This window comes from Colossoma macropomum, unplaced genomic scaffold, assembly GCF_904425465.1.
Source record: "Colossoma macropomum unplaced genomic scaffold, Colossoma_macropomum, whole genome shotgun sequence".
In the NCBI taxonomy this organism is placed as follows: Eukaryota; Metazoa; Chordata; class Actinopteri; order Characiformes; family Serrasalmidae; genus Colossoma; species Colossoma macropomum.
This window is the reverse complement of record NW_023494804.1, coordinates 36,084,714-36,097,159: the sequence shown is the minus strand read 5'-3', so window position 1 is coordinate 36,097,159 and position 12,446 is coordinate 36,084,714. Positions and strand designations below refer to the sequence as shown.

The 12,446-nt window shown below is 39.4% G+C and overlaps 1 protein-coding gene across 4 annotated transcripts in view; it reads left to right on the top strand.

Annotated features, from left to right (window-relative positions):
- Positions 1-12,446, top strand: part of ntm (neurotrimin) — a 405,658-nt gene that overhangs the window by 351,887 nt on the left and 41,325 nt on the right. For all 4 annotated transcript variants that reach the window (XM_036594355.1, XM_036594354.1, XM_036594353.1 and 1 more), the window contains one exon: positions 771-1,003. In XM_036594355.1, the coding sequence (XP_036450248.1) occupies positions 771-1,003 (233 nt within the window). The remainder of the gene's footprint in view (positions 1-770; positions 1,004-12,446) is intronic.

Sequence of the window (12,446 nt, the reverse complement as noted above, 5' to 3'; positions counted from 1 at the left end):
AACCTGAATTCAGTGTTATAGAATACATCTTGCTCCTGTTAATTCTCTGGTTCTTCTCCTCTCTAGACTGTTTTCCCTTTTGTGTTGAACAATCTAAAAAATACAGGTCCCTAAATGGATATACAGTAATTAAGCAATTATGTACACATAATAATATAATGTAAACAAAATGTATAGTGAAACAACTGTAATAACTCTAGATATCTAGGGGTTATAAGAAGCTTTAGCTTTAATTGATGGTGCTTTCACACCTCCCTAGTTTGGTGTGGATCTCTCGACATTTGCTTTAGTTCAGTCCGTTTTGAGAAATGTGAACACCCCTCCTGTGCTCAGGTCTGTGTTATGAACTAATTGTTCATAATAAAGTTATGTTTTAATGTAATGACTCTGATAGTGATATCTACACAGTACAACAGTGGCTTTTATCAAGAATATACATGAGGAATAGATCTGCATCTTATACTATGATAGGCTACATATTTGTAACATATTTCTGGTCAATCAAATAACACAAAGAAGATCCATGAGGATTTGGGACACTTCAGCCATTGCGGTGTGAACCCAACCGAACCAAATGAAAATCTACAAAGTGTGGTGGACCTTAGAGAAAGAACTAGGCATATAAACAGCCCGAGTGTTCCTCTTTTATGCATTTTTAATGACTTTTTTGGATTTTAGAGGCTCTCCAGTGTTAAAAGCAAGATGAAGTATAATAATGGGGTTCTTACTCTCTCTCTCTTTCTCTCTCTCTCTCGCTCTCTCGCCTGCAGCTGTTCTCAGGGTGACGTTGTGACGCACACGGCTTGGCTGAACAGGTCCAGTATACTGTACGCCGGCGAGGATAAGTGGTCTGTGGACCCCCGAGTGAGCCTGGTCACTCTAAACCGGGAAGAGTTCACCATTAAGATTGAGAACGTGGACATGAGCGACGAGGGGCTGTACGTGTGCGCCGTTCAGACCAGCAGCAAACCCAGAACCACGTCCGTCCACATCATCGTGCAAGGTCAGCTGGGGTTTGGCTACTGTGTCTTTGTCAACATGTGCACTGAACTCTTCTGTGCTGTTGAGTTGCTCTTCAGTTTCGTGTGTGTGTGTGTGTGTGTGTGTGTGTGGTATGTAGCGTATACTGTAACCTTTTGAAAAATGGTTTGTTAGCAGCTTTCTGCAATATCTGGTATGAACACCTTGAACTGCAGGTATGATATTGCATCTTTTAATGAAGTGGATAATTATGCAATTAATGATGATGGCGTAAAACCTTGGAGATTCCATTTTTTCACTGATCAGTGGCTCCTGTGTTAATTTGATTGATGGCAGTGTCACTTTAGAACGCAGGCGCGCTGAGTCGTGACAGCCCAGGATTCAGGTACAGTGGGTGGAAATTCAGAAAGCACAGACCAGCACAAACCACTTCACCATATGGTACAGCTATACCTTCATAATTATTCAGTATAGGATATGTCTATGTGCCCAGTAATGTAGTTGGTCTATTTTCTAATGGCCGATATCAAGTACTGATCTGTGATCTGTGAAGACGTGTGTTCTGTAGTGGTAAAGTATGTAAACATAAAACATCAGGAATGCACGGTGATATTGCTGTCATATCGGTATCGACCGATATTTGCTTAAAAGTTTTTTGGCATATCTACTTCCAGTTTCTGCATTTTTATAAATGTTTGTGTCTGCATTGGCAGATATATGTATCAGATATCTGCATCTGCCCACAAATTCCACAAATCAGCATCCTTATATACAATAGAGACTTATAAACCACAATTTTTAAAAATAAAAACAGTAATTGGTGTAGAATGTGGAGTTTTTCAAAACTTTAAAATGGCTCTTCACACTTATTTACAAAAGACAAGTGTATAGAAATATCCAGTGAAAGGTTTAGGGCACCAAATGAGGTTTAGAGGATCTTCTATTGCATTATTTCAAAGAACCTTTCTTGGAACCTTTATTTTTACAGCATTTATTATGCATATTTTCATACATATCATTGTAGAAGGTTACTAAAATTGCATATTATAATTTTATACTGACTGTGATTAAGTAACAGTATCAGAAGTGGATCAGCCACATCTGACATTGATATCTAGTCCATTTAAAAAGATTAGTATCAAAGTTGCCACTGATTTTGTATATTGAATTAGGGCATCACTATACACAATACAGTGTACAGTGTTGAGGTCTGCACTCCGCAGGACCCGCCACAGTATCTTGCAGCGCAGGACTAATTTGCAGTGTTGGTGCGGGAGCGGGCGGGAAACTAGCCCACTGTAGGTGGGAGCGGGACGAAGCATGCATGAAGAGAAATCCTGCAAATTAATGAATAAATCAAATATATAAACAAAATAAAGGGAAAACAGTGAAACTATTCAAATGAATGAAGTCATTTCAAAGAGTTGCAAAGCAACCGATCTTACAGAGACGGCAAAGCCTTCGGTCCGACAGCCACAGCTGCCCAGCAAAACACCAAAAATAACCATTAAGTTTTATTCCTGCTTTGTGTTTACTGGGAATAAATAGCATAAGGAGAAGTTACTTACAGTGAGCCTGATGACCGTGGCTGCTGTGTTATTTTAGCAGAAGGTAATGTACTTGTGAATAGACTCTGTCCAATCTATGTATTGGATGTCAAGAAAACAGTCCAGACCTCTAGTGTATCACCCGTTTACTTATTTAGCTGTGTTTCAGCCTTCTTTAAGCTAAAACACAATTATTTCAGTTGTTAATCGTTGCTAAGAATAATGTGTGTTTACATACAAACGCTTGCTTCTGTTGGTGGTTCGATGTGATTATTATCTGTGACATGATACTGGTGGGCTTTGATCCAAAATCAAGGGGCTGCAGTGTGAAGGCTAGATTAGCTCTTTCTTGCAGACCCCCCTAGTGTTCATAAATCAGACCAAGAGCAGATCAAACAGTGGAGCACATGACTGGATGAAAGATCTTTGTGGGGAGTCTTTTTCCTCTTCTTAACGTTCTAAGGCTGATGCAAAAAAGTGACTACTTCTCTTGGATCACTTTATCTACTCTTTTCACTTAATAACGTGATTTCTGAATACTGCTGTTTATTCGATAGGTAGAGAACATGATCTAACAAAGGCAAAATATTTTATTTGGTTTGCATCACATACTGCCTTTTTGAACATGCAAACAAATGAATTTGAAAAGCATGAGCTGCGCTTTATCATTACTGATGTAAAAAATCAGTAAAAACCGCTCTGCTGTTCTGAATTCTCTGAAAAAAACGTGGTGCATCCAACAAGAAAGAGAAACTCTTGCGGTTTTATACAATGATAGGAAACACAATATCACATACAAACCTCCAGCTCTACAAGCTGAAATTAATCTAATTATTTTGCCAGCGGGGACGTATACACAGCTTAACTCCTGTGGCAGCAGATGTAAAGGCCTCCTGCACTCAAAAATGTTTTTTTTTAAATGGCGAACTCCTCTTGAATGGCTTATTATGGCCAAAAAGACTCGAGGTCAAACGTATCAAACGTATTACCGTAGCACATAGTTCAGAATTTTCCATTGAAAATACAACCCTTCTCAGTACATCCGAGATTTTTGTGGCACTAGCAGCGATACAGAGCAGCTTAGTTCTCAACATCACAAATGAACCAGAACATATAAGTCTAATATTTTAAAATTTGCTAATTAGAGGATGTTCCAGGTGCCAAAGAGTGCCGCAAGAGACAGTATAAGGCCAGTGCCCAAGCTCCAAGTGCCAACAAAAGGTGCCCGAAGTAGCATTAACCCAAACTAGCAGCTGCTTCTCGTTAGCAAGAGAACCTAAGCTGAGAAGGGGAGAGAGAAGCTAGTGCCCCGTTGCTTAAAAGTTTGTGTTAGCTTAGTTAGAATGTCCAAACAGCTTCACACACAACCACACAGGTTAATTCCATCTCATTGAAGCCTCACTGATGCAGGTTTAGAGAGTAAAGAGAGCAGGTAAGCCTGCGTGTTTGTGTGTGGAGCTGTTAGCTTAAGCAACTTTTAATTTATATCCTTGTTAGCACAGAGGCTAGCTTTATCTTACACTGAAATAAAGGTTCTGTGCAGGTACGTTTTTCATTCATCAAGGTACAAACAATGTAAATGTTCCCTCAAAGGTACAAAAGTGGTTATAAAGTCCAAATGTGCACCTTAAATAGGTTTTTCCAGGTGAAAAGTACATATTTTTACCTTTTCATAAGCTGATGTTTTAAAACAGAACAATAAAATAAAAGCCTGGAGACGAGACGGGGTGTGTGGAGTCAATACAGCTTAGGAAATATAATTTCAATAGATTATGGTACAGTTATGTTCCCTGACTAAAGGTACTGAGATGTACCCTTGAGGGGACCACCCCAGTGACAAGAGGGGTCCAGTGATAATTTAGTACCTTTTTTCTGAGAGTGTAGCAAGAAGACTATAGACTTAAATCTAAGCAGATAAACCTGTGTGTTGTGTGTGTGGAGCTGTGAGGAAAAGCTACGTTTAATTCATATTCTTGTTAGCACAGAGGCTAGCTTTAGCTTAGCAAAGAGACTAAACCACCAGTAAATGATATTCTCTCACGAGTTTAGAAAATAAAGACCCAGATCTGAGTGAGTGAAATTGAGTTGGTTTGAATTGATGCTGATGTGACAGAAAGACAGAATCTTTCTGATTATCAAAGTTACAGTGGCAGCTTTGTTTCTGCTCTGTCTCATCTTCCAACCTAGAGACAACATGCAGGGTCGCAAGTGGTCATTTACAATTTGCATAATTGTGCATATTAATAGATCTTCACATTCTTAATGAGTGTTGAGGTTTAGGGACATGCCTACACCATTTTAGTAATTTCGTCTTGATAAACATAGATGATTTTTATAGACGGTTTTATTTATGACTAAAGGGGCACTTTAAACTATCGGCTGTCTTTTTTGGGCCCGGTACCAGGACTGTTGAGTTTGCATGGTTAAGGGAGATGCTTGCTGTCTTGAAATAGTTCCATAGAGCCGCGTGTGCGTGTTAAAATCACAACATAGTGGAAATGTATTCAGCAGAGATGGGCACAGCTTAATTGATTTCCATTATAACAACAGATGTGGGCTTGCTGAAGCTCAGGAGGCAAAGAGCGGTAATAATCCACTCATCCAGTGCACTTGGGGTAAAGACTTATTGGTGTAATTCTGTAAAAAGGCAAAACTCTTTTAACACTAAAGTTAATTTAAGGTCTTTGGGAGTAAGCATGCCAAACATGTTGTGCATTAGCACTGACATTCTGTTCCTATGGCACCATCAGTCCAAGCCCAGTCGTTTAGCCGACCCGAAGCGATCTGCCCTGTTACCTTGGCAACGTGGTGCCAGAATAGTAGCTTGATTGAGAGAGCTGGGGGATGCAGCAGGGAGGTCAGCTGCTGCAGAATGCCTGGACACAAACACGCCACAGCCAACCAGCCATCACAGCACTCCCTCCAACCCCCCCATCGCCCAAAAAAAGCACATACGTTGCGCTGAATGGAGTCATTTAGCTTCTGATTGACAGAGACGGGCCACAATAGCAGCTGGAGAGAGAGTGAGAGACACATAGGTATGTGAGACCTTTCAGTGTTTACAAAGTAAACAGCACATTTCAATAGAAATCCAATTTGCTCTCCGTATGCAAAGAGGCCCAAACGTGTGCTTCACATTTATGGTGACAAATGAGTTAGTAATGGCCCATATGAGCAGGAATTATGCAAACATGGAGGCTGTGTCTGTGAATGCCAGCTCACGGTAAAGAGCCAAAGCCAAGACTGCAACTTCAGGAAACATATTCACACACCAGGCTCGGGGCTTTCCATTGTTTATGTAGATCGTTTATGTTTTTCTCCTGAGGCAAATATTTACAGTAAGCGTTTCACTCCACATGGCTGGCATGCTGAATGCAGAGGCGCTCGAACGGAGCTTAGTTCATTAAGGCTTTAGGCAACATGAGAGTGAAGCTGTCAGCGGTAGTGTCCCCCCTTCATCCTCCTCCTCTTCGTCGCTCCAGGCTGCTGACTCTGTGACCGCTTCTCTGTCTCCACTAAGTCTGGAATTGGAACACCTCAGTGCTTGAGCATTAAACCTCTCCGTCCAGCTTGCCTCTAGGCTGTTAAAGGTGCTGTCTGCAAGATCAGCGCTTCAGACACGTTGAGTTATTAAAGTCACACTGACAGATTGCAATGTCCAGCTTTTATAACCGAGGTAATGTTGGCTGTATATTTGTTATGACCACTTTGCGGGGACCGATACTGAACCCTTAGAAGTCTAAGGTTATTACTGTTGTTAAACTAAAATAGTTAGAAGTAATTATGATTGAAGCGATATAATTGAGTGCATAGTTAGATATATTTTATAAATTTAGGGCAGTCAAACAATTAAGATAATGAATTGCAATTAATCGCATTTGCCTTTGCTCAATTTTACCCTAAGTGAGATTTTTTTTTTCTCTTTTAAACGCAGTGCATTTTGTATAGCCTTATGAGTGGAAAAGTAAGATTGATAATGCTTTTGTTAGTTTGTCTTCCACAAGCATTGTCCAGTGTGGTCTTCTGACTTACTGATCTTGCTGCATGAGCCATGAATTTTGTTGTAAATGATACTTTAGACTCAAAGAACTTAAACAGATTCAAAGTAGGAGGGTTGTATTAATGTCAGTAGCTGGAAATAACTTTTATCGAAGATCCATCAGTGGAACTGTTCAGTGAAAAGCTGTATTTCAATTAAAGGGCTGCAGTCGCATGCTTAGCAACACCATATGAGCAGTTGGGCTTCAGGCTGGAACTACGGATGGTTTGAAGGGTCATTCTAGAAAAACAGCATTAAAAATGGGTGCCAATAATAATTTATTGTGTTGACTTGAATTACATGAATTACATTCAGATTTACATTTTGAGAGATTTTGCACTTGCAGGTTTTTTTTGTTTCAGTGGCAGCAGAATGACAAACATGGCAAAAAGAATGTCTTGTTTTTGTCTGTTTTTGTTTGTCACTCCATACTTTTTCATCAAATTCAAATCATAATAAAATATCGCCTCTTCTACTTACAAACACAAATGTAGTATCAGTTGAAAGTTCAGAATCCCCTCCTTTCACAAAATTTCTCTACTTCCTTCAGTGCATATAATCCATTGCATTTTTTCATCACCAGACAACTTCTGAGGGTTAAAGAACATGCATTTTAATAATGTACTTCACAGGGCATTCACGGCATTGGCCTCTGACATCCTTCTATCACTGGGCTGGAGAAAAGTAAAGGGCAGTGCAGTGCCGCAGGTAGATGCTGGTCATTAATGTGCTAAGTAATGCCAGAAGAAGAGAGATTTTGCTTGAAGACAGAACCTGTTGTGGATAATGGTCTTTGTTGAAAGCTGTAGTTGTTCTATGAGTTTCTGGATGCATTAACATGACTGTGGCTGTTTATTATGAAGATATATTCGTTTTTTTGTCGTTACTGCTCGTCAAAGCTGGAGGTGAAAGAAAGAATTGCCTCTACGTTGCCAGCTTATTACAGAAAGCATATGCAAGACGGCTGACAAAAGTGGAGGAAATGAAAAAATGTGCAGGAGTTTTTTGGGTGATGAACCAGCATGATTTCAGGATTTACCTGACTTTCGTCTTTGAACTGACAGAGACATTTAATCCTAACATATGTCTGTGTTTGTTAATGCATGTCTCTCTCTCTCTCTCTCTCTCTCTCTCTCTCTCTCTCTCTCTCTCTCTCTCTCTCTCTCTATCTCTCTCTCTGAAGCACAGAAATTGCAAAAGCTTGAAAAAAAAAACCTTCGTGAATATGACAGATCTGAACAGAGCAGGTGACATAAATGGAAAATGATGGGGTTTTAGAAGATGTATTCTAATTAAAGCTGAAAATCCAAGCTGGCATGCATCTTTCACATACTCCAGTGGGTTGTGTAAACGTGGGAGTGAACAGGGCTAAGATCATGTCTGCAGAGGCGTGCCGTATTTATGCCAAAACTAATTCGCAGCAGTCCAAACAAGCGAGCTCCAAAAGGTCCTGTGCACCCAATGGGTTACGCAGCCATATTCTCCAATAGGCACTTGTTGATGTGGAACAAGGTCAAGGAGAAATAGATCCAATGCATCCTAATCTTCACACAGCTTTTTCTGAGCTGCTACTGTCATCTGCATTTATGAGGGAGAACTTGAATTGCCTCAAGGCTGCTGGCTTCTGTGACATCCTCCGCCAGTCTCCCTGCACTTGCACTGTTTTATGTGTGGATTGCTTTAATTTGCTGTTGGATGTTGAGCTCAACTTTGCAGCCTATGTAACCCATCTATACATACTTGTTATCAATACTTTCAGAGATTTTGGCTTAGTCCTTGTTAACTCGTTGCCCCAGAGCAGCTGCAGTGCGTGCATGTTCATGTTGGGCACAGTAAAACGTATCAGCAGTGTGGAACTGACGCTTTCTGTGAGCTGCTGTGTTGTCTGTGATTATATAAAGGAGGTACCATGCTGTCTATTGTTGGATGCACTGTCGATTTCTGTGCAAGTGTGTGCACACATTCAGAAGGAGTTGTTGGATGTGTTGTCATTTTTTTTTTTTTGAAGGAATGTGCAAGTTCATTCATACGGATCAGTAAGCACTAATTGTGTTTAATTAGAGCACAGATAAAACGTGCCGGTGTGTAAAGTAGTTTCCTATTTGTGAGTTTTCTTTTTCTAAAAGGTGGTTTGTGACAGTGTTGAAATATACAGTGAAAATTTTTGATATATTCTTTTCTTATCAAATAAATGCAGCAACAGTACTGAGAAATGATGCTATTAAGGAAGAAGAGTACATTAAACAGCAAAAAAAGTTGCTGATTACTTCGGCTTTAAAGAGTTAAATGTGAATTCCACCGGTTTTCAAAATTTTTATGTAGTGAAATTGTTGAGATGTAAACAAAGTCATTTGGAGTGTTTTGTAAAATAGGGCATGGGAGAGAAGCTTATCGACTTTTCTTTACAGTGGTGGTGATAGGAACCAGGGGTCACAATGTTTACAGTGTAAATATAGCCACCGTTTTATTTACTATCCAAAATCACCAGTGAACCTTCACATTTTCTGATTTTTACATTTTTTTTAAACATGTAAATAGATGATGATGAATTGGTAATTCTAAAAAAAAAAAGTTTTCTTTGTGGACTAATTTGCCTTACAACACCCTGTATCTCTTTGTCACGAATGTATTTTAAAGATATATTTTAGGTCAAAACCTCCTCAAAACTGTCATAAAATAATGTGTGAGGCATCAGGCAACATATCTAGGTTCCTTTCTCAACCACTGTAAAACAAATTTGATGTGGCAGGATTGTATAAAACAGCATTTCATATCAAACCACTCTGGATGACTTTGCTTACATATTAATCATTTAGATATGTGGAAATTTTGACAAATCTCTGGAATTCCCCTTTAAGGCCTTATCCATGTAAGAAAACCTATTTCTTTAACTTCCTTCTTGGCCTCGTGAGGACTCTTATCATTGCCGTAAATTGCTCAGTACAGAGCTACTCTGCAGGTTGATAAAGAGTGACGTTTGAAGTTTTAAACTTACTGGGCATTGCCACAAAATCTTAAATGCTTACCGGGTGTTGCCACTGGCCTGTGGCTTGGCTTGAATTCAGACTGTGCCATGCACCATCTGTCTAATGTTCACATTCATGGGTTATAAGTCGAATATTTATGTTCGCCAATTAGAATTGAAAATCACGTGGATTGCAATCCAGGATGTTGTAACCATAGCAACATCTTTAACATGATACCCTGCAACATGTATCTCTTCTGTGCATTAACAGATGGGTCTCCACTTCTGACACTCACTAATGTGCAAATATATAATATCTCATAGTCAGATTGTTGTTCTTTTTTGTTTTTGTTACTTTTTATGGATTATTTTTTACAGAAAGCCCTACATTAAGTCTAATTTTCAAAGCTCGTTAGAGGCACTCAACACTCAGGACTCAATGTACTAAGCCTATTGCACCAGTCTTAGGTGCAAATTGAATGCATTCTGCCCATGTGTTATGTATGAAACTGGTGCAATGTGCTGTTCATAAGCAATGAGCATGGAAAACCGCTGAATTCACGTGGGAGGATCACACAGGAATAATGGGAATATATTGAGAGTGTGGCTGATGGCATATTTCACCCGATTTACTTAAGTTTGAGCAGCTAGCAGCAGCCAGTGTTACTTCGATTTTGGATTTTCCTCCTCACCTTTTAAACCAGTCATGAATTAGTTAGTGTCTCAAAAGCATGTTGGGAATGTTGTTCTTCAGCAAGAGAAACAGTCATAGCGTCTAGACGGAGACACAAGCTTTGAAGACATGCTGAACTTTACTTATTCACTTTTGATCTAAAGTAGAATTACTCTCTGTAGATGTTTTGATAGAAAAAACTTTATTTTTTAACACTGCTTGTCATCACTGACCTTTGATTTTCTTATTTGTCTTAGTCTTGTGGATGGCTCCGCTACGTTGCTGCACCTTTTGACTTCTGTGGTCCTCTGTTCAGTCTTAGTAAAGCAAATGTAATGTCAGACGCATTGTGAGCAGTTGTTATGACTGCATCACAGCTTATTTAAGGCTGCACCTGCATTTGCACATACATCTGGCTCTCAGAGTCAAAATGTTTTTTCAACTTTTTACGAGTTTAAAAAATAAACTGAAATGTCCGTCTGTGCATCAGTTAACCCTCTAGACCCCGCAGTGGCCTCTACTTGCTGCTCTCCATTTCACTGTAACAGCCGTGGATGGCTGTAATTTGCTGAGGTGAAACAGACGTTTAGACGGTTAGATATTGAGTTTAGTCAAAATATTCCAGTTTTTGATAAAACTGGTAACAGATGCTTTGTAATCCTTCTGCACATTTATACATCATTTTTTGCATTGGACACCCCAAAGAGGCCAAGAGACTGTTCAGATGTGCTGTAAAATTATATCAGATAAGGAGACGAATCTGCAATTTTGCTGACCGGCATTACACGGTGTAAGGAATTTTAAGTTTGAAATTTTTTAAAACCTTTGTTTAACGATGTCAAGTCAAGAGGCTTTTATTGTGGTTCCATCTATGTACAAGTACACAGTGGAGCGAAATTACGTTCCTCCAGGACCAACATGGTGCAAGATGGACAAAATAAGACAGTACAGACAAAGTGCAAACATGCAGACGTAAGTGTGCAAAACATTAAACTAGAAACAATACAATAACTAAAACACACATTAGGCGCAGTAAACAGGACAGTGCAGCGCCGACAGCACTCATTTCTGAAGTCATAGTCAGTTTAGCTGATGTAGGGCAGTGCTAAGAAGAGCCTAACGTGGGGCACAGTTTAACACTGACTTTTTATATTATGTTGGATCACTTTTCCTAGCCATGGTCCCCTGCAAATATTCAGCTTTTTAAAAGCTGTGCCAAAGAGTGTTTTCAGGTCATGTAACTAAGTTTATTTTATTTTATTTTATTTATTTATTTATTTTTTTTTTATTTTTTTTATTTTTTTAATTTTTACCCGATTTTCTCCCCAATTTAATCGTCTCCAATTCCACCTGCTAGTTAGGACTCCCCCAATCACACGATGCTATCAACGCTAGGAGGGCGAAGGCTAACACAGGCTTCCTCCGAGACCTGTGAAGCCAGCCACCGCTTCTTTTCGAACTGCCGCTCACGCAACGTCACTGGACAGCCGAACGCGCTCGGAGGAAAGCGCCAACCGCCAGATCTGTTACATCAGCTAACAGACGCCTGCGCTGACTAGCATCGCATTGGGTGATGGGGGGAGAAGGAGGGGCCATCCTACCCACCCAGAGAAAGCGAGGCCAATTGTGCTCTCTTGGACTCCCGGCTACGGACGGCTGTAGCATCACCAGGGATTTATTTTATTTTTTATTTATTTATTTATTTATTTATTTTTTAATTTTCAGTTAATTTGCTGTTTATGTAAATCACAAAATCCTACTTTATATTACTTTAATCACTGTCTTGTTGCCTATAACGTAGCAATGTTTTGAAGCATGTGACAAGCTCACAGCAAGTGCTTACTCGGCTTAAATACAGCCTCCGTTTTGTGGGATTAGTTGTTACACAGCATTACAACCAAGCCACCTTTAGTAAACAAAGAAATACAAAGTGATTGTCTTTTTGTTCCATGTTTACATAGATTTTAACATGAAAAAGAGAAAATATCTGAAAACAAGGATTTTCTTCTACTTTTAGTATCTTTGTGATGTCAGTATTTTGGTTTTAAGTAAGTGTATTAATACAACTGACGTTAACAGTTGGTAAAGTTAGTTATTCAGAAACAATGTTCCATATTTTACTGATATGTGATGTTTTTATTTGTTGTCCTACACTGGACAAAAAATGAATTTGTCACTGTTTGACACACAGACTCATGTCAGTGTTCATATATAATTGGAAGTGTGTGTCTTGAGCTGTCT